Source organism: Cnephaeus nilssonii, assembly GCF_951640355.1.
Source record: "Cnephaeus nilssonii genome assembly, chromosome: 22".
Lineage (NCBI taxonomy): Eukaryota > Metazoa > Chordata > Mammalia > Chiroptera > Vespertilionidae > Cnephaeus > Cnephaeus nilssonii.
The window spans coordinates 21,542,627-21,569,647 of record NC_137093.1 but is presented as its reverse complement, the minus strand read 5'-3'; the positions used below and the strand labels follow the sequence as shown (position 1 = coordinate 21,569,647).

At 49.9% G+C, this 27,021-nt stretch overlaps 2 protein-coding genes across 4 annotated transcripts; one reads left to right on the top strand and one right to left on the bottom strand.

The window, feature by feature from the left end:
• Positions 1–101: 101 nt before the first annotated feature.
• On the bottom strand, positions 102–20,596 carry ACAD8 (acyl-CoA dehydrogenase family member 8). The gene is made up of 11 exons (XM_079762779.1): positions 20,404–20,596; positions 11,200–11,300; positions 10,603–10,772; positions 9,609–9,718; positions 9,076–9,152; positions 8,460–8,597; positions 4,461–4,596; positions 4,266–4,363; positions 3,813–3,965; positions 3,097–3,199; positions 102–881 (listed from the first exon to the last, which is right to left on the bottom strand). The coding sequence occupies exons 1-11, from the start codon at positions 20,510–20,512 to the stop codon at positions 829–831; spliced, it is 1,248 nt and encodes a 415-aa protein (XP_079618905.1). The 5' UTR covers positions 20,513–20,596; the 3' UTR covers positions 102–828.
• THYN1 (thymocyte nuclear protein 1) lies at positions 19,428–26,892 on the top strand. 3 transcript variants are annotated; one of them, XM_079762782.1, is made up of 7 exons: positions 19,428–20,241; positions 21,023–21,139; positions 23,019–23,200; positions 24,014–24,082; positions 24,640–24,732; positions 25,531–25,626; positions 25,847–26,283. In XM_079762782.1, the coding sequence occupies exons 2-7, from the start codon at positions 21,097–21,099 to the stop codon at positions 26,186–26,188; spliced, it is 825 nt and encodes a 274-aa protein (XP_079618908.1). In that variant the 5' UTR covers positions 19,428–20,241; positions 21,023–21,096; the 3' UTR covers positions 26,189–26,283. The 3 variants fall into 3 exon arrangements, with proteins under 3 accessions (XP_079618908.1, XP_079618909.1, XP_079618907.1); XM_079762783.1 differs by lacking the exon at positions 19,428–20,241 and adding an exon at positions 26,297–26,892 and having other exon boundaries at positions 20,758–21,139; positions 25,847–25,997; XM_079762781.1 differs by lacking the exon at positions 19,428–20,241 and adding an exon at positions 20,791–20,874.
• Positions 26,893–27,021: the final 129 nt, after the last annotated feature.

Below are 27,021 nucleotides of genomic sequence, written 5' to 3'. Positions count from 1 at the left end.
CCAAAATCTAGTTAAGTGTTTAATTAAATATTTTTAAATACATTTAAAAAAATAGTTGTAAAGGCTGGGATAGAATAAAAACCAACTTCAGTGGAGCTTGAGATGGTACAGAAAGGGATAAATTTTATTTATCAATCGAAGCATTTAAAAAGAGGAACAGCTTCATAAAACAAAAATGTAGATAGAAAAAATATACCCCAAGTACTTCCTAGAAAGGGTTCTAGAAACTTTGAACACTATTCCTAGATGCTTCTTAAAAAGAAAGCAATATTAAAAGTTCCAGGTCGCCTCAGGCCTTGATTCAGGTGGTCCAGACGTCTAGACCCTAAGTCCCAGTCAGGGCCACGTTCCCCTAAGGCCCCATTTACCTGAGAGGTGTGCTCCCACAGGAACCTGCGTCTTCAGCTGAGGTGCAGGAGACGGAAAAAGACAGGCCGCTTTCCTCCACTTCCCCTTTCCCACGCCTTTGCTTCATAAATAGAAACACCCTGCACGGAGCACCCAGCTTCCGGGAGGAGGATCCGGTGAACCAGCACCCGCAGGCAGACCCAGACGATGTGGATGCAGAGAGGACTACGGTCGCTGACGTGTCATCATCAGTCACCTTGAGCTTCAGGAAACACAGCAGTGTCCTCGTGACACCCCACCAAGGCCGCTCTGCCAGGCCTCCGACGACGCTGAACCTGCTGCCGACACCGAGGGAGGTCCTCCTAGGAGGGCTCGGTCCTGTGACCTTATTCATGACTCATTTGTAACAGAACTGTCCAGAGTGGGCCACTCGACCCTAATTCAAGTGCACAGTCCACACCGTGGCAGAGCATGTCTAGGCTACTGCTGAAGCAGGCTTCGCGAGATCAGCATCCTCATCACCTCGTTGCTGCCTGGAAGGGGGAGGAGTCAGAATGAAGGAGGGAGTAGCGGCAAAGTCGGCCTGAGAACTCGGCAGAGTCTGACCAGGGTGTCCACGCCTCGCTCAGGGTAGGCATGATGCAAACTACGATTGTTGCTTTTATCCCGGCAGGGGACCAAATTACCACAGACTTCTCTCCAAAGTACAGAGGAAGGTCAGAAAGTGAGGATTAAATTTACTTTCACAAAGACCTCTCCTGCCCTGGCCGGTGGGGCTCAGTTGGTTGCGCATCATCCCGTGCACTTGAAGGGGGGGTGCTGGTTTGATTCCAGGTCAGGCACACGCCCAGGCTGTGGGCTCTATCCCCATTAGGGGGCATGCAGGAGGCGGCTGATGAATGTTCTCTCTCCCTCTCTCTTCCTCTCTCTAAAAATCAATAAACTATTCTTTAAATAAACCTCTCCTGATGGTAAAGTGCTTATATTAGGTAAAAGAAGAAGAAATGATATATATAGTATAATTCTATTTTTTTAATGTACCTATCAAAGCATAGAAAAAGACCAAAGAAGATATTTTTGGACTTACATAATTAATTCTAGATGTGGAAACATAAGTGATTTTTTTTTTTACTTATCCTATATTTTATAAATTTTCAACAATAAATACACAAATTTCTTTGGTAATCAGAACACTCAATTTTAAAGGAACAAACATTTTCCCTGACCCAGGGTGTGTGTGTGTGTGTGTGTGTGTGTGTGTGTGTGTGTGTGTATGAATGGCTTGCTTCATTTTTACAATGGCTTTTTTTTTTAATATATTTTATTGATTTTTTACAGAGAGGAAGGAAGAGGGATAGAGAGCTAGAAACATCGATGAGATAGAAGCATCGATCAGCTGCCTCCTGCACACCCCCTACTGGGGATGTGCCCGCAACCAAGGTACATGCCCTTGACCGGAATCGAACCTGGGACCTTTCAGTCCGCAGGCCGACGCTCTATCCACTGAGCCAAACCGGTTTCGGCTACAATGGCTTTTTAATGCAAAGAGAAATAAAAGCCCCTGTGAGGGACGAGTAATCACACATCTCAAATAAAATCAAGTCTAAAATTCCTGCAATAACAAAGCCCATGATAGATAAAGATCAGTGCCGGGTTTTTCCACGAGTGGATGACGTGTGGCCTGATACAAAAGTGCCTGGCTTTTCCCACTCACTCTGAGCGGGTAAAGGCTGGGTTAAATGACGGTCAAGTTTCCTACACTCATACCGCTGGGGGAGAAAGGGATGGCAGGAGCAGAGGACACTGTAGTAGAGGAGTAAGACTGATTCATTTGAGCGCTAGACTTGAGCTCATAAACATACATTTGGGATGAGGTGTGCGAGTGTGGTCCTCAGGCAAGCAGCAGCAGCCCCACCTGGAAACTTGCTACAGATACAAATTCTGGCCGCCCGAGACCCCGAGACAGAAACTCCGGGGGTGGGGCCCAGGCACCTGTCCTCACAGCCCTCCAGGCGACTCTCAGGGGTGCTCAGGTCTGAGAAGGCGGCTCTGAAGCGAGGGGAGCCAGTGCTCAGAGGCCTCTGCTACGCCCATGAAACAGCCCCCCATTCTTCCGCTGAAAGCCGCTTAGACCAGCCGTTGCCCATCTGCTTTTCCTACAGTGTAACAACCCCGGACACCTGCACCGGCTGGAACAACAGGGACGGGACTTCAAGGCGTGTGCACTGGTGTGGAGAGTGAAGGCCATGCTCTGAGCGTGACTAATAGCTTACAGTGTCAGCCTTACACATTTCCCACCGGAATGTGTGATGACCAAGAAGATGCCCATATACTGATGACTATTTCACTGAAAAATGCAGTAGCAATATTGACAGAAACGTCTTTTACCATCTGGCTGGTCACCAGTTTGGAAAGGCAGTGGTGGTCACACTGGCTCCCATTTGACCTTTAAGTCACTGTCCAGAAGTCAAGGGATTCCTGAGGACCAAGTACTCACTTTACAACAGTCAAGAATAGTCGCTGCTAGAGTTTTCAAAATGTTTTCTCATATATCAGCTTAAGCCTTCTCTAAAATTTACAAAGAAAAGGCGAAAAGAGAAGTGACTCCCAGACGGGTGCCCTCTGGGGGCAGCACAGGCCCTCCCGGAGCAGGGCAGGAGGCGGCTGGCAGGAAGGTGCCGCCGACAGGGCCTGGCTGGCGATCCTGTGAGCGCCCTGGAGGGAGAGAACCGCCTCTAGGAGGTTTACCTTCCAGGATCTGATGGACCCTGCAGTCCCGCATGTACTGCTGGACGGCATAGTCCTTCAGGTAGCCGTAGCCTCCGTGCATCTGCAAGGCCTGGTTGCAGATCTGCAGGGGGACACAGATTAGGCATCTTTAACTCAGGAAGCCGGAACCAGTGGCTGCTCTCTCCACCCCAGCCCGCAAGCTGCTGTGAGCTAATGCGAGAAAGAGAAGAACCACCTCCAGATGACCAGCCAAGCCGAAAAGGGCTCCACGCTCTGTGGTCAGAGACAAAGATGTCCTCCTGCTGAACGTCAGTCCCCACCCGACAGGCAGAGCAGAGGCCCAGCTTCCTGGCTCGCAGGGAGGAGCCATCTGCAGCCGCCCCGGCTGGGATTCTATGAAGCTAAGGTGCCATCTAGTGGCAACAACACAGCCTCAGTGTGGAATGGCCTTGCCCCTGACATTGTAAACACAGCACATGGGAGCAGAAGGCGCTGGGCTGCTCTGCACCGTCTTCCAAAGGCAGGTCTCAGCCAGCTCACAACCGAAGGGCAGGGTCAGAGGAACCTGTGTGGCGGCCTGAACCAGGTGCAAAGCCAGCTGGGGCGCCCCTTGCAGGCCCTCCCGAGTTAACTCTTATCCATAAGCCCCAAGGCGATCGGTCCCTGCAGCATCCCAGGAACTGACCGAGCAGCTGCTCCCGGGTCCCAGGAGAGCCGAGCGCATCATCACTTACGGTGAAACATTCGTCTGTAGCAAAGAGCTTGGCCATGGCGCACAGGGCCACCGCATCGTCCCGCTCCTCCTGCAGAGCCACCGCCGCGCTGCGGACCAGCAGCCGCGAGGCCACCAGCCTTGTGGCCATATCAGCCATTTTGAACTGCAGGTACTACGGCAAGAGGGGAGAAGAGAACCATCGAGCAGCCGGCTCCCAGCAGCACCTGATCTGGGGCCTCTGTAAGATCTCCAATGAGGCACCTTTCCTAAGTGACTTGCAGCCTCAAAGCCTCCTGCCTCCTGCAGAGAAAATGCTCTGCCTGAAGTTCAGTCCCCTGCACTGATGTTATTGCCTCTGGGAAAAACTACTGACAGACAGAGAGCACAGGCTCCGGCTAAGACGGCAGAATTCCACACTGTCCCGGAGAACGTGGGCCACAGACCAGGTCTCGGGCCAGGACTGGGCAGTTACCTGGTTATTGGCCAGAAGCTCTCCAAACTGCTTCCGGACATTGAGGTGGTCTCGGGCGAGGATGACTGAAGCATGAGCAGCCCCGACGGAGCAAGAAGCTAGGAAGGAAAAGTGCAGACACTTGGACTCAGCCAGAGGGCAGTGCTGCCCGCCCCAGCCCGCTGCCCGCCCTGCCCCTTCCCTTCGAGTTCTCACCGACATTGATCCTCCCTCCATTCAGGCCTTTCATGGCAATATGGAAGCCTTGCCCCTCGTTCCCAATTCTGTTGGCCGCAGGGACAGCACAGTCTTCAAAGATCACGGCGCGGGTTGGCTGTGAGTTCCACCCCACCTGGCAAAAATCAGGGACTCCGTGGCTGCCCAGCCCCTCCCACTCAGGGCCGTGCCCGCTGCTGACAGAGCCTGTGAAGTGCAGGCTCCCTTATCCTGAAATTAGACCCTTGAGAACTTAAAACGAAGAAAGTTCAGACTTAAACACCTGACAGATTTTTTTCTCGGCGAAACCTTTTTTTTAACATATGAAAGCATCCATTTTCTAATGTCCACTCTCCCGAATTAACCTACTCAGGCGCGTTTCTCACAATTTCCCTTAGGATTGGGCAGGACTGCCACCGTTCTTGATGCCTCGATGTGACACTGTTTTATAAAGAACATAGAAAATATAAGAATTATTTGGGTGATTTGTTATACATGGAAGGACAATATTAGGATTATTAACAATAGCTACACTTCTCTTATGAGCTTAGTGTCCTACGAGGGTGGTATGACTGGCACTCACTGTGCGGGCAACACCTAGTGAAGTGCTTAGCTGCAGAGCCAGTGACTTGTGGGCACTGGCTCCCGAGAGCCAGTTAAGCCCATGTCCTACCTCGGCTTCTGTGACATCACATCTTCTCCTAACTCAGCTTCTGTGACATCACATCTTCTCCTACCTTGGTCTTCTGTGACATCACATCAGTGGCTTGAAATTGGCCATGGTGGGAATATTTAAACCACAGAAACTGGCAAACTATGAGGGTTTTTTGGTTTTGGTTTTTCCTAGAAAGCTGATTTGCCAGGACACCCTTGAATATGCCCGTCATAAGCCCAGAGAAAATTTTGAAGATCTAAGATATAGTCCATGTCATGCAACTAACTAGCTAGCTGTATTCTTCATCTTTCGCCAAATCAACCTAGATTTTTCTGTGGCCTCGCTATTCCCTTACATAAGGGAGTTCTCCCCAAAGGTCCTAACCATAACAGTGCATGGAAAGCCAGCAGAGCCACTTTTTAAAAATAAAACCTTACTCAGATGTTTCATATAAATAAAGGCTCTCAGTACTTGACCCTTCATCTTCTCTTCCAGGTACTTTCAAAGGTTCCAAAGAAATTTAAGGTTTGGAGATGCAGATTTTATTTTATTTTTAAAATGTTTTTATTGATTTCATAGAGGAAGGGAGAGGGAGAGAGAGATAGAAACATCCTATCTAATAAAAGAGTAATATGCAAATTGACTGTCATTCCAAGACACAAGATGGCCACCCCCATGTGGTCAAAGATGGCTGCCCCCATGTGGACACAAGATGGCCGCCACAAGATGGCTGGCAGGGGAGGGCAGTTCTGGGCAATTGGGGGTGACCAGGCCTGCAGGGGAGGGCAGTTGGGGGGGGATCAGGCCTTCAGGGGAGGGCAGTTGTGGGCAATCAGGCAAGCAGGGAGGGCAGTTAGGGGTGACCGGGCCGGCAGAGGAGGGCAGTTGGGGGAGATCAGGACAGCAGGGGAGGGCAGTTGAGGGGGACCAGGCCTGCAGGGGAGGACAGTCGGGGGGGGGGGGGGAACAGGACTGCAGGGGAGGGTAGTTGGGGGAGGCAGGCCTGCAGGGGAGAGCAGTTGAGGGGGACCAGGCCTGCAATGGAGGACAGTTGGGGGGGACCCAGGCCTGCAGTGGAGGGCAGTTGGTGGGGACCAGGCCTGCAGTGGAGGGCAGTTGGGGGAGACCAGGCCAGCAGGGGAGGGCAGTTGAGGGGGACCAGGCCTGCAGGGGAGGACAGTTGGTGGGGTCCAGGCCTGCAGGGGAGGACAGTTGGTGGGGTCCAGGCCTGCAGGGGAGGACAGTTGGGGGGTACCAGGCCTGCAGGAGAGGGCAGTTGGGGGGAACCAGGCCTGCAGGGGAGGGCAGTTGGGGGGACCAGGCCTGCAGGGGAGGTGACCGGGCCAGCAGAGGAGGGCAGTTGGGGGCAATCGGGCCAGCCGGGCCAGCAGAGGAGGGCAGTTGGGGGCAATCGGGCCGGCCGGGGAGCAGTTAGGCATCGATCAGGCTGGCAGGCAGAAGCGGTTAGGGGCAATCAGGCAGAGGCAGGCGAGCGGTTGGGAACCAGCAGTCCTGGATTGTGAGAGGGATGTCCCAGATTGGAGAGGGTGCAGGCTGGGCTGAGGGACATCCCCACCCCTCCGTGCATGAATTTCGTGCACCGGGCCTCTAGTCAATGATGAGAGAGAATCACTGATTGGCTGCATCCTGCACACCCCACACTGGTGGTTAAGCCCACAACCCAGGCATGTGTCCTGATTGGGTACTAAACCGTGACCTCCTGCTTCATAGGTCGATGCTCAACCACTGAGCCACGCCAGCTGGGCAATACAGATTTTCAAATGACACTATATAACATGCCCCAGTTCCCTTTTAGCTCTGAGAAAACTACTGCCTTCCCATCACCATCACTTCCTTATATTAAAATTCAATAGCTCCCTTCCATTGGGACGATAAACTACTCCTCATCCCTTCATTTAGGGTGACATGTAGCCCAGCCTTTCTCCCCCAGCCTTCTCTGCTATACGTCTCCTGTCAGTATCACCCTCCACCCACTACTCCAGTCTGGCCTATACGAAGCCTCTAGGTCTCCCTGGTCACCTGGGCCAGCAGCGAGCCTGTCCTCCTTCAGGCTCCTGTAGTCTGACCACAGGTCAGATGCCTACAGTACTGGCTCGCATTATCTGTGAACTTATCTCCCCATCTAGGCCACAGACACATGAAGCGAGAACAGAAAGTTCTGATCAACAGTATCTCATGATGTAAGAACCAAATACAAACAGCTGCCACCTTGTAACTTCTGCCTCCAAGCCTTATGTGGAACACCTCACCCCTATGCAGAGAGCGTGCGCTCCTAACCCCAGTGGAGCCCCTGGGAAGCTGCCCTCGGTGAGAAGAAATGGCCCCTCGCCCTTCTGAGGGCTCCCAGCCCTGGACCACGACCGCTAGAGCCCGTTCCTTCTGTCAGTCTGTCTTCTGTCCACAGATTACCTTCATACTCTCTTCCAAGAGGTCTCACTCCCACCCCTCCCAGGAGAAAATGCATTTTTCTATTCAATTAAATCCAAGACAAGGCAAGTCTTCATTACGTACCCATAAAGTCAATGCACAGTTGCTGGTGTAAAGCTCTTAGCTGTACAATGTTTTAAATATGCCAAGTCCAAGCATGTGCTGGCAGGACAGAGGGCCACAGAGCAGGGAGGGGCAAAGGCCAGCGGCTCGGATCCCCAGAAGTCTATTTAGGGGTTATTTCATTACCTGACTTCTCCCCCAAGGTCCTAACCAGAACAGTACATGTCACAGGCAGGTAACTGTGCCAGTCATCTGGCCTAACAAATCCGAATGGGCCTCACCTTAATTACCAGCCACAGTTACATAATTACAGCTGTACTGTTCATGGCTTGGCGATGAGCTTTCTTACTCCTAGCAATGTCTTCCCAAAGCGCCCAGGGGAATACTCTCCCTTTGCCCATGGCTGAAATACCCACAATCATCTCCAATGAGTTATACTTCGCTTTTACGGAAAGAAGAAAAGTGGCCCATCTACATCATTCCCGAGATTTCTAGTCAACTCCAGACCTTCCATACGTATGTATTCTTGGGATAACCGAAGCTGGATGAGAAATACAGGCCACCATGGCAAGAGGAGAGAAGACAGAGAAATCACTCACGTTGAAGCACAGGCAGCTGTGGACTGACGGGCCAACTGCCACTGTCCAGCGGCCTAGAGTTGTGTTGATGATGCCTATTCTATGTTATGTTCCCGTCAAAGTCCTACTAGAAGCAACTGCCTCCAAGGCAAGTTGGAAAACATGAGAAGCTACTTCGTCAAACAGAGCAACAGAGCAAAGCGTGGTCTGGCAGGGGCGTCTCATAGCTTGAATCGCTTGTCAATAGCCACTTACCTTTTTTTCCTTCTTGCCAAAGCTCAGGCCAGGGGTCCCCTTCTCCACAACTATGCACGAGATGCCTTTGGGGCCTGGTCCTCCCGTCCGGCACATGACCACATAGATGTCTGACTCCCCTCCACCGCTGATGAAGGCCTGTGGGGTGGCAGGAGGTGTGCGCAGGTATCAGGAACGCCGGGGTTCTCAGAGCCTGCCATCCGGGAAAACACCTGGGGGCCTCCCGACCATCGGACACTAAGACAAGCATGTCAAACTCGTGTAGCCGCATGCCTCGTTCAATGCGGCCCGCCGGCGCGAGTTTGACATGCTTGCACTAAGAGGTACAATGGCACCGACATAAGAAGGGGCACAAAGAAACGGCACTGACTGGGAAAGCAGGGGTCTAGCTGATGAGACTATAAGAAGCATAGACAAAAACGAATGAAATAATCTGGAACCAATGAGAAGAGACAGAAACAGGGAAGGGGAATAAAGGGAAAAGGGTCAGAGGCTCTCTTCCCAACATGTGAAAATCCTACGGGAATATCAACTCGCAGACAGCAAGGATCCAGGCGCTGTCAGCAAGAAGATGGGAACAATCCCAAGTTGTTCTGGAAGGAGAGCATGCTGGTACCTTGGAGCCATTGAGGATGTAATGATCTCCTTGCCGTTTAGCTGAGGTCAAAAGGGAGGCAGCATCGCTCCCACTTCCTAAGGCAGGGATCAGAGAGACAGTAGAGGGTGGGGGAGAAAGTCAGTGAAGTTAAGGGAGCTCCAGCTTGGTCCCATCTCCTAGGAAACCTTCCCTTACAAACAAACTCAGAGCTTGGTACTTTAAAATCCCGATGGCCAAAGGAACTCTCTGTACTGGGTAAAAACTGCATATACGTTCAGACTGTTTCCACCTTCCTCTCCTAGGTTAGAGTGAGCCGCCTAGAACAGCGGCCGCCAACCTGTCGGACCTCACGGGCCACCAGTGGTCCGCAGCCCACCGCTTGGCGACCGCTGTCCTAGAGAAACGGTGCCCTCAAGGCTTCTTAGTCTTGTACCATCAAGTCATGACAATCTGTTCCTCTTGGCAAGTACCGGGTTCTGCGTGTCAATGGGCTCAGGGGTGCTCAGTGACCGTCCCTGAGTGACATCCCACCTGGAGAATGGCAAACCCACCTGGCTCAGTGAGGCAGTAGGAAGCAAACTTCTCCATGGTGCAGAGCGGGGGGCAAAACCGGTGCCTCTGTTCCTCATTGCCAAAGGTATCGATCATCCAGACACACATGCTGACAGGCACAGCAAGAAGAAGAGACACTCACAGAGATAAGGATGGAAAAGGACATTTGAGGGGGCAGGGGAGGGGGAAAGGGAACAAAGGCAGGAAGGCAGACAGAAGCAGAAGGGACAGTGAGAAGGGAAAAGTCACAATTGAGAAGATTCGACTTCACCCTGGCTGGTTTGGCTCAGTGGCTAGAGTGTCGGCCTACGGACTGAAGGGTCCCAGGTTCGATTCCAGTTAAGGGCACATGCCCGGGTTGCAGGCTCGATCCCCAGTGGGGGGTGTGCAGGAGGCAGCCGATCAGTGATTCTCTCTCATCATTGATGTCTCTCTCTCTCTCTCTCTCTCTCTCTCTCTCTCTCTCTCTCTGCCTTCCTCTCTGAGATCAATAAAAATATATTTTTAAAAAATGTTTTAAAAAAAAAAAGAAGACTCGACTTGAAAGGAAAGGCCTGGATTAGAAACCTATTCCTGAAACTCGTCTCACCCAGAGACAACCAAGGCAACGTATTTCTCACTTGGATGTTCACACTGCTTCTAATTAGGTTAACGGAGCTCCCTAAAGTTCACAGAGCTTCGGTACTTTCCCAAAGTCCTGGAGGTTTCCTCTTGGGGCTGAGGAACAGGGGAGCAGGGCCCTGATGGGTGCTTGGTCCCTCTCCACCTCGGCCTTGGGGGAAGGCAGGAGGCCTGACTCTGAGAGAACATACTAGATAACAGACTCGAGTCCAACAGGCAGAACCAGACTGTTAAGAGTTCTTCTTTTACCTCCTGTGAAAGAAGAACTCTTCACAGTCTGGTTCTGAGAAGATAAACCTTTTCCCTGTTTATTGGAAACTTCCTAGTCAACCCAGGCTAGACTTCGCTGTGCTTTTCAATGCGGGCACTCACTTGTGGATGCTTATGTAGGCGGTGGTGCTGGTGCAGCCCGTCGCCAAGGCTTCAAAGATGACAGAGGTATCGAGCCGGGACAGTCCAGACCCACCTACGTCTGTTCGTACGTAGACCCCACCGAAGCCTAGCTGGGCTGCCTTCCGCATCACGTCCACGGGGAACAGTTCCTGTGTACGAGAGAGGGGGTCAGTAGTAAGTGATCCACGGATGGACTTTTCTTCAGAGGGCTCACTGAGGGGTTAGGATGTTTGAGTTTGGGAGGGCGGGGATTCTCTCCACTTAATATGCCCATCTGTCATCTATGCCGGGGTATCAGTTAAAATGCCTTCTGTGAGAACCTGTTTTCCGGCGTTCAAGTTTCTTTCATTATCTACAACTGCCTTGGTTTTAGAAGTGGTCTGAATCTTTGCACAATATAAACTAAACAAAACAAAACAGGTATCTGCAGGATGAGGAGGATGCCTCGAGGAAAGGAATCGCATCGTTACCAGTACTCTCGCGCGCAGATGGAGATTAAACACCGAACACTTAAGACGACAAGCAGAGGAAGGAAAGGCAACTGTTGGAACATGGAGCCGCAAGGAAAACCCCTACCTTCTGGTCCCACTCTGCCATATGTGGAGCCATCTCCCGGGCTGCAAAGTCAAAGGCCACTTTCTGATATCCTTTCTGTTCTTCATTTAGTCCGATGGAAGCTGTGGGCAAGATTGCATGCATGCAGTTCCAGAACAGGGGTCCGGGAAGAGGACCGCTAATAAGGGTCACCAGGAAGCTGGGACGGTGGCCTTGCTATAGCATTTTCCAAACACAGTCCTCCCCTTGACACCCAAAGACGGACTTCACCCACCATCAACCAGCTCTGTTGAAATAATGTCACCTTTCTCCTTCCTTTACTCCCAAGTGGATCAGCTGACTTTACTGACCTACCAGTTTATTCTTTCAATACTCACCTCTTCCTCCTCATAAATCCACATTGAAATCCTATCTAATAAAAGAATATTCAAATTGACCATCACTCCAAGACACAAGATGGCCACCCCCATGTGGTCCAAGATGGCTGCCCCCATGTGGACACAAGATGGCCACTACAAGATGGCCTGCAGGGGAGGGCAGTTGTGGTCAGTCAGGGGTGACCAGGCCAGTAGAGGAGGCAGTTGGGGGGGACCAGGCCTGCAGGGGAGGACAATTGTGGGCGATCAGACCAGCAGGGAGGGCAGTTAGGGGTGACCAGGCTGGCAGGAGAGGGCAGTTAGGGGCAATCAGGCCAGTTGGGGAGCAGTTAGGCGTCGATCAGGCTGGCAGGGGAGTGGTTAGGGGTGATCAGGCTGGCAGGCAAAAGCGGTTAGGGGCTATCAGGCAGAGGCAGGTGAGCGGTTGGGAGCCAGCAGTCCTGGATTGTGAGACGGATGTCCAACTGCCCATTTAGGCACTAACGTCTTTTTTTGTTTGTTTTTGTTAATCCTCACCTGAGGTTATTTTTCATTGGTTTTTAGGGAGAGTGGGAGAGAGAGGGAAAGACAGAGAGAAACATCGATGTGTTTGAAACACATCGACTGGTTGCCTCCTGCACGAGCCCCGACCAGGACCAGGGCCTGGGCTGGGGAGGAGACTGCAACCTAGGTATGTGCCCTTGACCGGAATCCAACTTGGAACCCTTTGGTCCGCAGGTCGACGCTCTGTCCACTGAGCCAAACCGGCTAGGGCGGCACTGAAGTTGGGTTTTTTAAAGTCTGCATTGCCTTGCCAAACAGGAAACATATTTTAGATCTTACTTCACTAGCCGGTTGACTTGCAAGCTCTGCTCTCCAATTCACTCCCCTCTCTCACTCTGAAGGTTTTTAAAAAGTTGTGAAAAATACATAATGTTCATGTCATTAGGGGAACTGACTGGCTAAGAAAAACTTGTAAAGTAATGATATTGTACATTGAATAGTCACTGTTTTAAGCAGGCAGATATAGGTATCTTCCTCCGGGAGGGAACCACCCCTGATGAACATCCAAGTGAGAAATACGTCACCTTGGTTCTCTCTGGGTGAGATGAGTTCCAGGAATAGGTTTCTAATCCAGGCCTTTCCTTTGAGATCCACGGGCAGTCGGACATCCCTCGAGGGGTCCCAGATTGGAGAGGGTGCAGGCTGGGCTGAGGAACACCCCCCGCCCCATGCACGAATTTCGTGCACCGGGCCTCTTAGTAGTAATAATAAACACACACTGACCCTCAAATTACGGTAAACATATTTTTCCTTTAGGATGTCCTACCTGTTCTGTGCTAGTGTCCTGGGAAAACCCTGTCCTATCTATGTATACTGGTACCTGTCCGTAGCTGTCCATCTGCACCAATATTCACTTTAAAAGATCAATTGGGAAAGGAAAAGCTGTATACTTTGGCTAACGTTGCAAATAAGGACAAGGTCCTGTAATAAGGCCAGGCATTTGGCAAGTCTCGGACGCTCACTGAGACGTGCTGATGGGAGTGTTTCAGCGTTGAAAGCATGGCTACGGCCTTACTAAATCTGTGTTCACCCCATGGACTGGGAATTCTCAGATCACTCTCTCTCCTAACTATCGGTGCTGTGACTGAGTAATTCCTTCGCTTCTCGTTCTAAGATACCTAGAAGCTAAAGACAATGAATAACTGAGCAACGCCAACGGGAGAAGTTTCTCGAGAGCCTACACGCCATGTGGAAGACTGCAGCCCGTGTATTGCATCAGGGGTGGTTCCCTCCCGGAGGAAGATACCTATATCTGCCTGCTTAAAACAGTGACTGTTCAATGTACAATATCATTACTTTACAAGTTTTTCTTAGCCAGTCAGTTCCCCTAATGACATGAACATTATGTATTTTTCACAACTTTTTAAAAATCTGCAGAGTGAGAGAGGGGAGTGAATTGGAGAGCAGAGCTTGCCAGTCAACCGGCTAGTGAAGGAAGATCTAAAATATGTTTCCTGTTTGGCAAGGCAATGCAGACTTTAAAAAACCCAACTTCAGTGCCGCCCTAGCCGGTTTGGCTCAGTGGACAGAGCGTCGGCCTGCGGACCGAAGGGTTCCAAGTTGGATTCCGGTCAAGGGCACATACCTAGGTTGCAGTCTCCTCCCCAGCCCGGGCCCTGGTCCTGGTCGGGGCTCATGCAGGAGGCAACCAGTCGATGTGTTTCAAACACATCGATGTTTCTCTCTGTCTTTCCCTCTCTCTCCCACTCTCCCTAAAAACCAGTGAAAAATAACCGCAGGCGAGGATTAACAAAAACAAACAAAAAAAGACGTTAGTGCCTAACACCAATGCACAGCCCTTCCGGCAGGGAGCGTTTCAGGTGGCAGTGTTTCTCTGGGGCAGGAGGAAGCAGTCTGTCTGTCCCAGGCCTCTCATTAAGTGGGAAACTCAGAAATGAGTCACTGTGAGGATTAAAGATTAGGCAACCTTGAGAAGCCCAGAGCAGAAACCTATGGTAGGTGTTACTTGCAGGAACATCATTAGGGATAAAATCATGAATTCCCAACTGGGAGTCAGGTCACTTATCTGCAGAGTCTTGCAGAAATGCCCTGTAGAGATCGCTCAAAGACCATTCCCCAAAGAGGATTTATTGACTGTCTACTGTGGAGCAGTGCTGGGATTACCAAGGTGAACATGGGCCACTCACACATACATGGTAACAGTGCAAACATCTCACTAGGTAAAGAGATGTGCTACAGAATTTCAGTCCCAGCAAGGGCTCCATAAACGTTTACAGTCATTATTGACAGAGTAAAACAAGTAGTTTGAGGAAAAAATAGATTTAAATGACAAGCTAAGTAAAAAATAGGGAATAGGTGTATGCAAGTCATATGTATAAGTAAATACAACATAGTCACATTTTTTAAGATGACCAAATAGTCGATGTTAGCTAAAGGGATGCTAACGAGAGTATTACTTGAGGGGGGGAAAAGTGGAAGAAGTAAATTAAAAGGCAAATTATACACACGAAAGCATGGTTACTAATGAAAAATACCTACAGTTCCAGAAAACATACACCATAAACATGAAACAAACACCTCGTGATGTTGGCTGGAGTTACTGGCAGAGTTCAAAAAACCAGCGCGCGCGCATGCGCGCGCGCGCGCGCACACACACACACACACACACACACACTAAAATGGTAAAGCCAAGTGGAAAAAGAGTCCAAATGAGACGAGGAAAGCCGTCACTGTGCAGCAACTGAAGTATAATAAGAAAGAGATGAAAACACACAAAGAAAAGCTCCAAATAATATAAATCTTTAAATGCACCCACAGTACAGAATCAATGTTCTATTTGAGAATCTTGGTGTGTCCAAGGAATGTGCGGGAAGGTGCAGCACCGGACAAGGAATTAGTCATGTGAGCTCTGGTTCTGAAATGATTAACCATGCAATGTCCATAAGTCAGGTGCAGCTTGAACCTCAGCTATCACAATGTAAAATGAGGATCTCCACTAGACACGAAATAAATTTCCTCATTTGTAAAATGATAGTACCTGCAAAAGGAGGAAACTTCAGATAAATGTGTAATATATACTGAACTATTATAAAACCAGCTTTCTTAAAAATCATTTTTCACATTAAAATATGCAATGAGGAAGACAACCAAGATGGCGGTATAGGTAAACACCTATACTTGCTGCCTCTCACAACCACATCAAAACTACAACTAAAAGACAAAACGGATATCACCCAGAACCACGAGAAGGCTGGCTGACTGGAAGTTCTACAACTAGAAGTAAAGAGAAAAGCACACTGAGACTGGTAGGAGATGTGTAGATACGGAGACGCACATGAAACGGGCTGGCAATTGGGCGCGCTGTTGTTGTTTTCAATTGGGAGGGAGAGACAAGCTCCCGACTGCTCTGAACTCCCAATTCTGGGCGAGACTCTGGGGACCCAGACTCATATGGGGAGAAACTGGACTGTCTGGCATTGGGCCGGAACACGAGGGTGGCTTTCTCTCAGAGGTGCTTGCAGCGATCATTGTTCCTGCACGGGGCCGTGGGACACAGAGACCCGGGGACATCTCCGGGCAGGACTGACTGGCAGCCATTGCTGTTTGCTCCACCCTAGTGATTCCCCGAGACCCTGCCCCACCCAATTTACAACCACACCCAAGCTGTGCACAGAGGCTTTTGCATAGGAATGGCCTGTCCTTTTGCAACCTAAAACCTAACAAACTGCAGCTGGGTCAGAGAGCTCCAAAGCTTGCAAAAGAAGGCCTAAGGCTCTGCAGCAGCAGCCTGCATTGCTTCACAGCTGGGCCTCATCTGGGCACTTCCAAACCCCAAACAAAGAGGAGGAATCTGCAGATCTTTCTGTAGCTCCTGCTGAGTGTCCTCAGGCAGTGCCTGACTTTGCACCTCCCTGGAGATCCAAGAGCCAGTGTACCCAGTGGTCAGTGTGAGACCATACCAGATTACAACTCTTCACATCCATAAGCAACACACTCAAGGGGCAGACTCAGTGAGCACCAAAGCCCCACTGAAACAAGTCCTGCCCCACAAGGGTGTCTCAAGCACAGCAGATCTTCCAATGTAGACACAGCTGGTCCTCACAGTCAATTGGCCTGGAGGTCAATTCCTCCCAGTGATACCAAAAGCAATCAAGGCTTAACTACAACAAGACTGTGCACCCAGCCCACAGAGGGGTGCACCAAGAGTGTCCACCTCAGATAGCTGGGGAGGCTGAGCCACTGGGCCCTATAGGACACCTAGCACACAAAGCTACTCTACCAACACAGGGAAGCAGCGAAAATGCGGAGACAAAGAAACAGGTCACAAATGAAAGAAATGGAGGAAAGCAAACGACTGAATAGAGTTCAAAACCACAGTTATAAGATTACTCAAGAGTCTTCTAGAAACCTCTGAGAAATTTAGTGAGACCCTCAAGGATATGAAAAAGGACCAATTAGAAATTAAGCACACACTGACTGAAATCCTACATAATAAAATGGTAATATGTAAATTACCATCACTCCACTACGCCCACGATTGGGCCAGCAGGAGGCGCAGGGGGCGGGACTCAGGGTGGCCAGGGTAGCTGATTGGGCCAGCAGGATGCTGAGCTCGTGGCGCCACTGGCGCCGCGAGCTCAGCGTCTGTGTCATGGCTGCGCCGGAGGCTTTCGGAAGGCCTGGTGCACCGGCGGACAGCCAGCCAGCTCCCCCGCGATCAAAAGCCAAAGCGGGGGAGCTGGCCGGCTGTCTGCTCCGGCACAAGGGCTTTCGAAAGCCTCCGCCGCGCCGGAGGCTTTCGGAAGGTCTGGTGCACCGGCGGACAGCTGGCCAGCTCCCCCGCGATCAAAAGCCAAAGCGGGGGAGCTGGCCAGCTGTCTGCTCCGGCACAAGGCCTTTCGAAAGCCTCCGCCGCGCCGGAGGCTTTCGGAAGGCCTGGTGCACCGGCGGACAGCCAGCCCGCTGGTGCACCAGGTGCATGATTAAATCATGCACTGGGCCTCTAGTAAAGAATAATATACAAAGATCCAACAGAAGACTAGAGGATTCCAAGAATTAAGTCAAAGATTTGAAATATGAAGAAGCAAAACAAAACAAAGCAAAACAAAACAAAAAAACACCCAACTGGAAAAGCAAAAAGAAAAAAAGAATCCAAAAATATAAAGATAGTGTAAGGAGCCTCTGGGACAACTTCAAGTGTACCAACATTTGAATTATGGGGGTACCAAAAGGAGAGAGAGCAAGATATTGAAAACCTATTTGAAGAAATAATGACAGAAAACTTCCCCCAACTGGTGAAAGAAATACTTACAAGTCCAGGAAGCGCAGAGAACCCCAAACAAGAGTAATCCAAAGAGGACCACACTGAGACACATCATAATTAAAATGCCAAGGGCAAAAGACAAAGAGAGAATATTAAAAGCAGCAAGAGAAAAACAGTTAGTTACCTACAAGGGAGTACCCATACGACTGTCAGCTGATTTCTCAACAGAATCTATGCAGGCCAGAAGGGAGTGGCAAGAAATATTCAAAGTGATGAACAGCAAGAACCTACAACCAAGACTACTCTACCCAGCAAAGCTATCATTCAGAATTGAAGGTCAGATAAAGAGCTTCACAGACAAGAAAAAGCTAAAGGAGTTCATCATCACCAAACAGTATTATATGAAATGCTGAAGGGTATTCTTTAAGAAGAGGAAGAAGAAGAAAAGGGTAAAGATAAAATTTATGAAAAACAAAGTGACAATACATATCTATCAACAAGTGAATCTAAAAATCAAGTGAATAAAAAATCTGATGAACAGAATAAACTGGTGAATAGAATCGAATCAGGGGCATAGAAAGGGAGTGGACTGACAATTCTCAGGGAGGGAAGGGGATGTGGGGGGTGCGGGAAGAGACTGGACAAAAATCTTACACCTATGGATGAGGACAGTGTGGGGGGGTAAGGGCATGGGGTGGGGTGGGAACCAGGTGGAGGGGAGCTATGGGGGGGGGGGAAGAGGAACAACTGAAATAATCTGAACAATAAAGATTCATTAATAATTTTTTTAAATGCAATGAAACAATGAGAAACATTTTTTGATCACTTCCATTAATTTGATATTTTAACATGCAGGATGATATATTGAAGCGACAACTTCCTCTTATTTAACCATTTAAAAAAGACAATTTCCTTTAAAACTGTGAAAAAGCACCACATTGGCTGAAGCTATACCACAAGGTTCTGGAAATCTCCATATTTAACCTATTTGTTGACAGAACTACTCCCTGTCCCCTCGGGCAAGGTAATCCTGTTTAACAAGTTCAAGTGCTAGACCAGGGCCAGCCACACCTTTGTGAAGGTGGTTTAGAACACTGAGAGGAAAACAGTATCCTATACCTTAGTGTACTTTCTACATCTAAGTGTCCATCTAAAGCCGTGGTCGGCAAACTGCGGCTCAAGAGCCACATGCGGCTCTCTGGCCCCTTGAGGGTGGCTCTTCCACAAAATACCACGGCCTGGGCGAGTCTATTTTGAAGAAGTGGCGTTAGAAGAAGTTTAAGTTTAAAAAATTTGGCTCTCCAAAGAAATTTCAATCGTTGTACTGTTGATATTTGGCTCTGTTGACTAATGAGTTTGCCAACCACTGGTCTAAAGGATTCACAGGCTCTCCTGCTGTAAAGAAAAGTGTCACTTATTTAAAATTTAAAAATGTATGTTTCAGAAGAAAAAAAGTAGTTTGGTGCTTGACAGAAGCACAGAGTGGCTAAGGTGCTCCTGTCAGCTGGGTCCTCACCCTCCCTGTTATTCACACCTGTGCTACCTGCCTGACCCCGCCCCCCCCCCCCCCCCCCCCCGAAGACATTCAGCTCTGTAAACTCTGGTAGTTTCCCATTTGCAATACTCCCTTTTCTTTTAGGAATTTCAAGAGTAAACGTGTTTTCTAGCGATAGATGTAGTTATAAAGTCTGATTAGCAAATCTTGTATTACCTAGAGCTTTTGTTCCTCTATTACCACCAGCACCAGACTTTTTACATTCTTACTGCCTTTATGACCTACTAGAGGCCCAGTGCATGAAATTCATGCATTGGGGGGGTGGGGGGGCATGGAGGAGAGGGTCCCCCTCAGCCCAGCCTGCACCCTTTCCAACCCGGGACCCCTCAGGGGATGTCCGACTCACAATCTAGGACCACTGGCTCCTAACTGCTCACCTGCCTGCCTGCCTGTCTGCCTGATCACCCCTAACTGCCCTCCTGCTGACCTGGTTGCCCCTTACTGACACACACACACACACACACACACACACATACACACACGAACCCCCGCCCCACCCCGTGCCCCACCAGCCTGGTCGCCCCTAACTGCCCCCGCTGCTGGCCTGGTCGTCCGTTTGGTTGTTTCGGTTGCAATGGTCAATTAGGCTTTTATATATATAGATTATGATTTTTTTAAAAAAACCACCACCAAAATCACGGGTTTCAACATCCACTCCTTATCGAAACGCTGGAATAATAACAGAGGTTGTGAGGGTAAATGTAAGGCCCTTAGCTATTGCACTTATTTCATAAGTGAACTTATGAAACATATCAAGGGGTGAATAGGAACTAAGCTTAAGGAAGGGCTGAACAATAAAGGAACGGCATTAGCCGCGAGGAGTCATCTGCGTTAGCTGCGAAGTACTTTCCTATCTTGATCTAGCTTCAGAGGGCCCCACGTGGTAGGAAGACACTGTTTCAGCCAAGAATCTCCAAATGCCTCTGGAGCAGCGATTTTCAACCTTTTTCATCTCATGGCACAGAAACTAACTACTAAAACTCTGCCGCACTGGATTCATTCACACCAACACCAGATGGCTATGGTTGTGTTGGCTGTTATCACTTTTTTTTTTTTTAATCTGGCAATCTAAGGAAAAGGAGGTCAATGCCCTGACTAAATAGCCCAGGTATTGCATGTTTTAAACATTCCTGTGGCACCCGGTGGAAAATCGCTGCTCTAGGCGGTGCGGTGGGCGGCGAAAAGGACGGGGCTCCGGAGCCCGTGAGGCCTGGACCACACGGTTCAGAGCCGGCTCCGCCACCAAGTCCGAGGAGAGGGGGCGGGGGGGGGGGGGGGGGGGTGCGGAAATAGCAGGTGAGGCCGAGGGGCGCAACAGGCTGACTGAGGTCCGACAGCGCCAAGTCCGCTCGGAGGCCACCCAGGTGGATCGGACAGGGTGACCGCCATGGGTGACAGGCGGCAGGGGGAGCCGGTCTGGGGTTGACCGCGGCGCCGACCTCCCGGGGCAATAGCGCGCTCCGCGGGCGCGGAGACCACGGCCCCAGCCCGGGTCCCGGACACCTGTTCCCCAGGGGGAGCCTTACGATCGATGCAGGAGACCAGGCTCCGGTGGCCGCGCTCGGCGGGAGCCCGGGCACCGCCGCGAGGGCAGCAGAGCCGCGCTCCCAGTCGCAGGCCGCTGCTCCGCCACATCGCTCCGCTCCCAGCTCCGGCCAGGGCCCGAGAACTCCTGACCTAGGCGGGCCCTCCCCACCCAACCCCGCGGCGGCGGCCCCATTCCCGGCCAAGGCCCTGCCCCGCACGCCGGGGGCCGTGGTGCACTCTGGGAGTTGTAGTGCACTCTGGGAGCAGCCGCTCTCCCGGCGGCCCCTGCGATCCGGGCTCAGGCGAGGCTGCGTCAGGAACAGGGACTACAACTCCCAGAGATCCCCGCGGCCTGGGCCGGAGGGATGCGCGTCGGAAGGCTTGTCAGCGGATTAGTGTGTAGTGTTCTAGATAAGAGTGGCGAACGAATGAGCTAGGGGGTCCAAGGAAAATTGGAGAAGAGTTTAAGGGTTAGGTTAAACGAGATGGAAAGTGGGGGTGTAGATAATTGGAGGAGGATTTGAGGGGTGGGGACCCAGTCTGTTCTTGGCTAAGGAGCCTCAGGGCTGAAACCCTCTTTAAATTTCGTTTTCTCCATCTTGCTTGGCGCACGTGTAGGGCTGGTGCAGAGCTGCCTCTTGTGACTCGTAGATTTCAGAATCTTCCGCTCTTGAGCCCGGTGCAGGGAGACCATGCCGAGACCCAGGAAGAGGCTATATGGGACTGCTGGGCAAGGTGAGCTTGCACCCAGGCTGCAAAAACGCGGCCTCCCTGAGAACGTTTCTCTGTTTAATACTGTTCACTTCCACTTCCTGCTCGTGGGGAGAGTCCTCTGTGGCCCTCCGCCTTCTTTACCTCATGCCAAGCTTATACCCAGAGCCCCTTCTGCTTGTTTGGTAAGCACACACAATAGTTGATACAGGGTGGCATGTACTAAGGTCAGTAATGTAGTTCCTGCCCTGGCCAGTGTGGCTCAGTTGGTTGGAGCATCGCCCTGTACACTGAAAGGTTTGCAGGTTTGATTTCGCCTTGGCACATACCCAGGCTGGGGGGAGAAGGGGGGCGATGGGATGCCGGTGGGAGGCAACCCATGGATGTTTCTCTCCCTCCCTTCCTCTCTCTAAAAATCAATGAAAACATAACCTCCGTGAGAGTTTAAAGAAAAAAAAAAGAATATAGTTCCTGCTCTCAGAGATCGCAGACAAGTGAAAGGGTCCAGGAAACTGGATTGCTAGGTGTGAGAGAGCAGGGAGGAATCACCGGGAAGTCCTTGGAGAAGGAAGTGGAATTTGAGACTAGCCTTAAAGAATGGGAAGGCTTTCCCCAGGCAAAGAAAACAAGGTGTCCTTTTTATATTCATAAGGATAAGTGGCATTCTGAGTACGTAGATGAATAGCAGGAACAAAACAAGGTAGAGAAAGCACCTCTTTGGGGGCATGGCGGTGCTATTGAACAACACATGGTGTTTAGGGTGCCCATTAACTCTGAAGGGACCACTAGGAACCAGGCTAGGAATGCTCAGAGCATTAGACATCCACAAGTGGTATTTAGGGATGACTGACAAGAGGAGCTTTGACTTGATTCAGAGGCTGTGAATCGAGTGTCATAAAGTGTGGATTCAGAAAGACCAGATTGATTACTGGTTATGTAATCTGGGCTATGTTTTCCAGATGCATAAATCATCCCATAGAATATATAGATTAACTGAATTACAATTAGGGTAACAGAGCTTAGGGACTGTCATGTAGTAAGAATGTCACAACTGTTAGCTACCGAGTGCCTACTATGTCCCAGGCACATTTTCTCCAATTCTCTTAGGATGAAATCCAGTCCTTATCATGTCTACAAAGTCCAGAATGAGTTGTTTCTTCCAACTTCTCTTGACACCCTCAAGGAGCAAAAAAGAGCAGGCCACGAAAGCACAGTGATCAAGCAGGAAAGAAGTATGAGATGATGATAATTAGCGCTAATATTTATTTTAATGCCAGGCATTGTCTAAGGCCCTTGTTTCTATTATATAATTTTTCAGAACAAGTCCATGAAATAGGGTCTTACTTTTCCTCATGGGAGAGGATAGCTTCAGCAAAGACACAGAATGAGGGAAGGAAAAACACTGATTTACAAGGGGTGGGGAACCTTTTTTCTGCCAAGGGCTATTTGGATATTTAGAACATCATTCACAGGCCATACACAATTACCAACTTGAAAATTAGCCTGCTCTATTTGTTCAAACATTTAATTAACTCACCCCTAATGCCTTGGCAGGGCCAGACCAAATGATTTCTCAGGCCTTATGTGGCCCAAGGGACGGATGTTCCCCACCCCTGACTTAATGTATGCCCTAGTACTCTGCTAGGACCCTTCATTTTAAGCCACAACCATGTAAGGTATTCTTACCCCATTGAATGGATGTTCCAAAGATATCCTGTGAGGTAGGCATTCTTCTTCCATTTTTGTAGATAAGAAATACGTTCAGCAGTTAAGCTGCCGCTGCTGGTAACGGAGAGACCCAGGATTTGAATCCAGTCTGACTCCCAAAGGCTGTGCTTTTGCCACAATGGAACCTTACCTCTCAGCAGTCATGACAGCTCTCTTCTTGCTTCTCCTCTGGCAGACAAGCAGGGACCAGCAGGAAAGCGTACCAAGACTAAGAACCCTGGTGAGGCCCCAACCACAGGGGAGAGATCCAGCCCTCAGGAGACTTCAGCCCTTAAAAAACGTGGGAACAATGTAAGCAGCTACTGGCTGATGAAGTCAGAGCCAGAAAGCCGCCTAGAGAAAGGTGTGGATGTGAAGGTGAGACCATGTCCCTGGCTCCAATCCCATCAAGCTCTTCGTTTTTTTTTTTATTTATTTTTATTATTATTATTTTTTTAATAAGAAATGAACATGGGACACCACAGGGTTCCATTACCAACTTCTTATCTTTGAAGGGTAGGGAACAGGTAATAAGGAATAAAATCAGCAGGACTTACTACCATCCACTGTCTTTTTGGGTGAATCCTCTATCTAGGGCAGGGATGGCAAACTTTTCTGTCAAGGGCCAGACAGCAAGTATCCTAAGGCGCTCTGGTCTTCTAGCTGCTCTTGCAACTCCGCTGTTGCAAGAACGTGGCATAGACAAGAAGGTAAACAAATGATGTGGCTGTGTTCCAGTGAAACTGCATTTACAACATCAGGCTTGGAGCTAGATTTGGCCTGAAGGCTGTAGTTTGCCAACCCGATAACCTTTCTCTTGCCACCTGTCATGTTCTAGCATTATCTCACACTAATCCAGGGAATTAATGTAAAGCAATTTTAAAATAGCCCAGAGGAAACAGAATTAGATATAGATAACATTTTAATATGTCAAATACAAATAACCAGATTACTTTATGCTCTGGATCATCCACTTAACTAATCCTCTTAATTAGCAAAGTTAAAGTAACACAAAGCTCACTTAATATTCGCCCACTACAGGTGCCTCTCTCGAGCTATTTCCTGGTTAACTGCATACTCCCGCTGTAGCTGGAGCACCCGCAATGTATGGGAGGGAGTGGTCAGCTTCCCTGTATTCTTACCAATTGGCCCAGGATTATTTAATGAGCGGCTTTCTTTCCTGTTGCCTAGTTCAGCATTGAGGATCTCAAAGCGCAGCCCAAGCAGACAGCATGCTGGGATGGCGTTCGCAACTATCAGGTAAGAGCAGGACCCTGAGACCTGGAGTGGGGTGAACGCCTGCCTCCTTCTTAGGCCTTATTCAGAAGCAGAATCTCAGCCAAGGTTGCTTTTCCCCAGAACCCAAGCCTAAAAACGTCCTCAAAAATAATTACTCAGATTGCATGCACCTTACAAATGGTGTGTGTTTTAGCCAGCGTCCCGATACAAGTCTGGGTATCTTGGCAAAGGCAAGAACTGAACTCGGGGGATGCCCTGACTGGGTGGCTCAGTTGGTTGGAATGTCGTCCCACACACCAAAAGGTTGTGGATTCGATTCCCAGTCGGGGCGCATACCTAGGTTGTGGGTTGGATGGCCAGTCAGGGCATGTACAGGAGGCAACAGATCAATGTTTCTCTTTGTCGCTCCTTTCCTCTCTCTCTAAGCATACCCTCAGGTGAGGATTAAGAAAAAATCGAATTTGGGGAAACTGCAGTAAAGGAAAACTCACCTAATAAAAGCAGACCGGAGTTCTGCTCACACGAGCGTTTCCCAGCGGGCGGGGAGGATAGTTCTTGTTTCTGCTTCCCTGGGGCAGGCCCGGAACTTCCTGAGAGCCATGAAGCTGGGGCAGGAAGCCTTTTTCTACCACAGTAACTGCAAAGAGCCAGGCATCGCAGGACTTGTGACGGTGAGCTGCACAGGCTTGGGTCTGCATCCCTCCCCCCTCAGGAGCACCTACTCAGGTAGACAGATTCAAAGGGTTCTAGCTTCAATAGGTAGCGGGGGGAAAAAAGTCCTCCTCTCAGCCCTGCCCTCACAGGAATATGGGAAACTGCCCTGGCCCTGTCATGTGACCAGGACTAGGCCAAAGATAGGCCTTCAACTCAGGTCCCAGACGTCTCTCCGTTTCTACACCCTGGACTTTTCACTCAGAAACAAGCCTGATGGCCCTAACCGGCTTGGCTCAGTGGATAGAGCGTCGGCCTGTGGAGTGAAGGGTCCCAAGTTCGATTCCGGTCAAGGGCACGTACCTTGGTTGCGGGCACATCCCCAGTAGGGGGTGTGCAGGAGGCAGCTGATCGATGTTTCTCTCTCATCGATGTTTCTAACTCTCTATCCCTCTCCCTTCTTCTCTGTAAAAAAAAAAAAAATCAATAAAATATATATATTTTTTAAAACACAAAAATAACAAGCCTGATGGTAGCTCTTCTGAGCCAGGCGTTATCAGGATAAAATTATTAACTAACAATAACCTTGAATATTTGGTTTTAGAACATCCTTTTAAGATTTTTGTCAAGATGGGGTTGACATCCTGTTTGCCTTAGACTGTGTATTATTTCCAGATATTGGAGCCCCCATTGGCTCTAAAGCAAGGCAGATAGGGTAAGAATGTGCAGGGCCAGAAATGAACATTGGACTTGAGTTAAAGAATTGTCATGAAGCTGACTATACAGGCAAGTGATTGGAGACTTGGTTTTGGTTTCAGATTGTGAAGGAGGCTTACCCAGACCACACACAGTTTGAGAAAAGCAACCCCCATTATGATCCATCCAGCAAAAAAGACAACCCCAAATGGTCCATGGTAAAGACCATTTTCCTATTTCATGAGGGGAAGGATGGACAAAGAGGGAGGAAGGAGGTTGGGCGGGGGGGAGAGGGGTGTTTGTGACAGGTTACAGAGCTCAGCTCGGACTCCTCGGACGGGGTTACCCCGACTTTGGAGAACAGAACACCTGCGAGCAGCTAACACAGCGGACGGAGTGCAGCAGCACGTTCTTCCGTCCCACGCATTTGTCGTGCAGGTGGATGTCCAGTTCGTGCGGATGATGAAGCGCTTCATCCCCCTGGCTGAGCTCCGAACCCATCACCAAGCTCACAAAGCCTCTGGTGGGCCCTTACAGCACATGGCCCTCTTCACGCTGAAGAGGCTCTCAGTTCAGCCCCTGACCCGAGGTACGACGGGCCGTCCTCTGTCACCCGCACACCGGAGTGGTGACGGCAGCTCCTGTTTGCTAAGTGATCAGACTGGGGCACAGTCCTTACCCTGCGTCTGTCCTCGCCTTTCCTGTCCCTGCGGGAGGACGTATGCCCTGAGTCGCCCATCACTGTGCACTCGGGGCCCAGCAGTGCTGGGCACACAGTGAAGCACTCCATAAGTGGTTTTTGACTAGCACGAGCGATGCTTAGCTTAACTTCCCCGTTCAAGAGGAGACCCAAGAACTAATTCTTCCTTTCCTTTCCCCTTTTGGTAGAGGAATTCGATTTTATTCTGAGCCTGGAGGAAAAGGAACCGAGTTAGCCGAGATACCTGCTGGAATGGGCAAGACGTGACTCCGACGACAACAGGGTGTGAGGAGGCTTGTTAGGTTCATCTGAGGTTGTTTGTGTACACCGGTGGGTTTTCTGTACTTTTCTCAATAAAACGCTAACGTCAGAGCTGGAAAGTGTTTCTTTTCCAGCAGCACTGGGTAGTGGGATACGCCACTGCAGGTCTTTCACCTCCGGGCTGGCTGCTTACCCCTTGGCAAATGCAGGGCTGCCTCTGTCATCTTCCTTCACAAGCAAATGCCAGGGTGTGGGGCTCTGTCTGTTAACACCCACTGAAATGAACTTTTGTCATATATATATATATATATGTTGATTTTAGAGAGAGGGATATAATTTTTTTATATATTGATTTTATCCCTCTGGAGATATAGAAACATCAATTGGCTGCCTCCTGCATGCCCCCACCGGGGATCGAGCCTACAACCCGGGCATGTGCCCTGATGGGGAATCGGACCTGCAGCCTCTTGGTGCATGGGAAGCCTCTTTGCTGAGCCACACTGGCCCGGTGAACTTCCTGTCTTTTCACTAGCCCTGGAGTCATGTAGGCTCCACAGGGGTTTAAACCATCAGGGGCTGCAGGACAAGCTGCTAGATGGAAGTAAACGGGGCTTCCTTTCTCAGTCGCGTGCTGGTCTGGAACAGGTATTAG

Bases quoted from the DNA above. Each gene is read 5' to 3' on its own strand.
- ACAD8 (XM_079762779.1), bottom strand. From the start codon at position 20,512: ATGTGGCGGAGCAGCGGCCTGCGACTGGGAGCGCGGCTCTGCTGCCCT. The intron at 3,200-3,812 runs GTAAGTGATGAT...GTCCCCCTGCAG, and splicing joins CTACAGACGAATGTTTCACC to ATCTGCAACCAGGCCTTGCA. The intron at 882-3,096 runs GTAAACCTCCTA...TCCCCCTTCCAG, and splicing joins GGTCCATCAGATCCTGGAAG to GCAGCAACGAGGTGATGAGG.
- THYN1 (XM_079762782.1), top strand. From the start codon at position 21,097: ATGCCGAGACCCAGGAAGAGGCTATATGGGACTGCTGGGCAAG. The intron at 23,201-24,013 runs GTGAGACCATGT...CCTGTTGCCTAG, and splicing joins AGAAAGGTGTGGATGTGAAG to TTCAGCATTGAGGATCTCAA. The intron at 24,733-25,530 runs GTGAGCTGCACA...TTTTGGTTTCAG, and splicing joins GCATCGCAGGACTTGTGACG to ATTGTGAAGGAGGCTTACCC.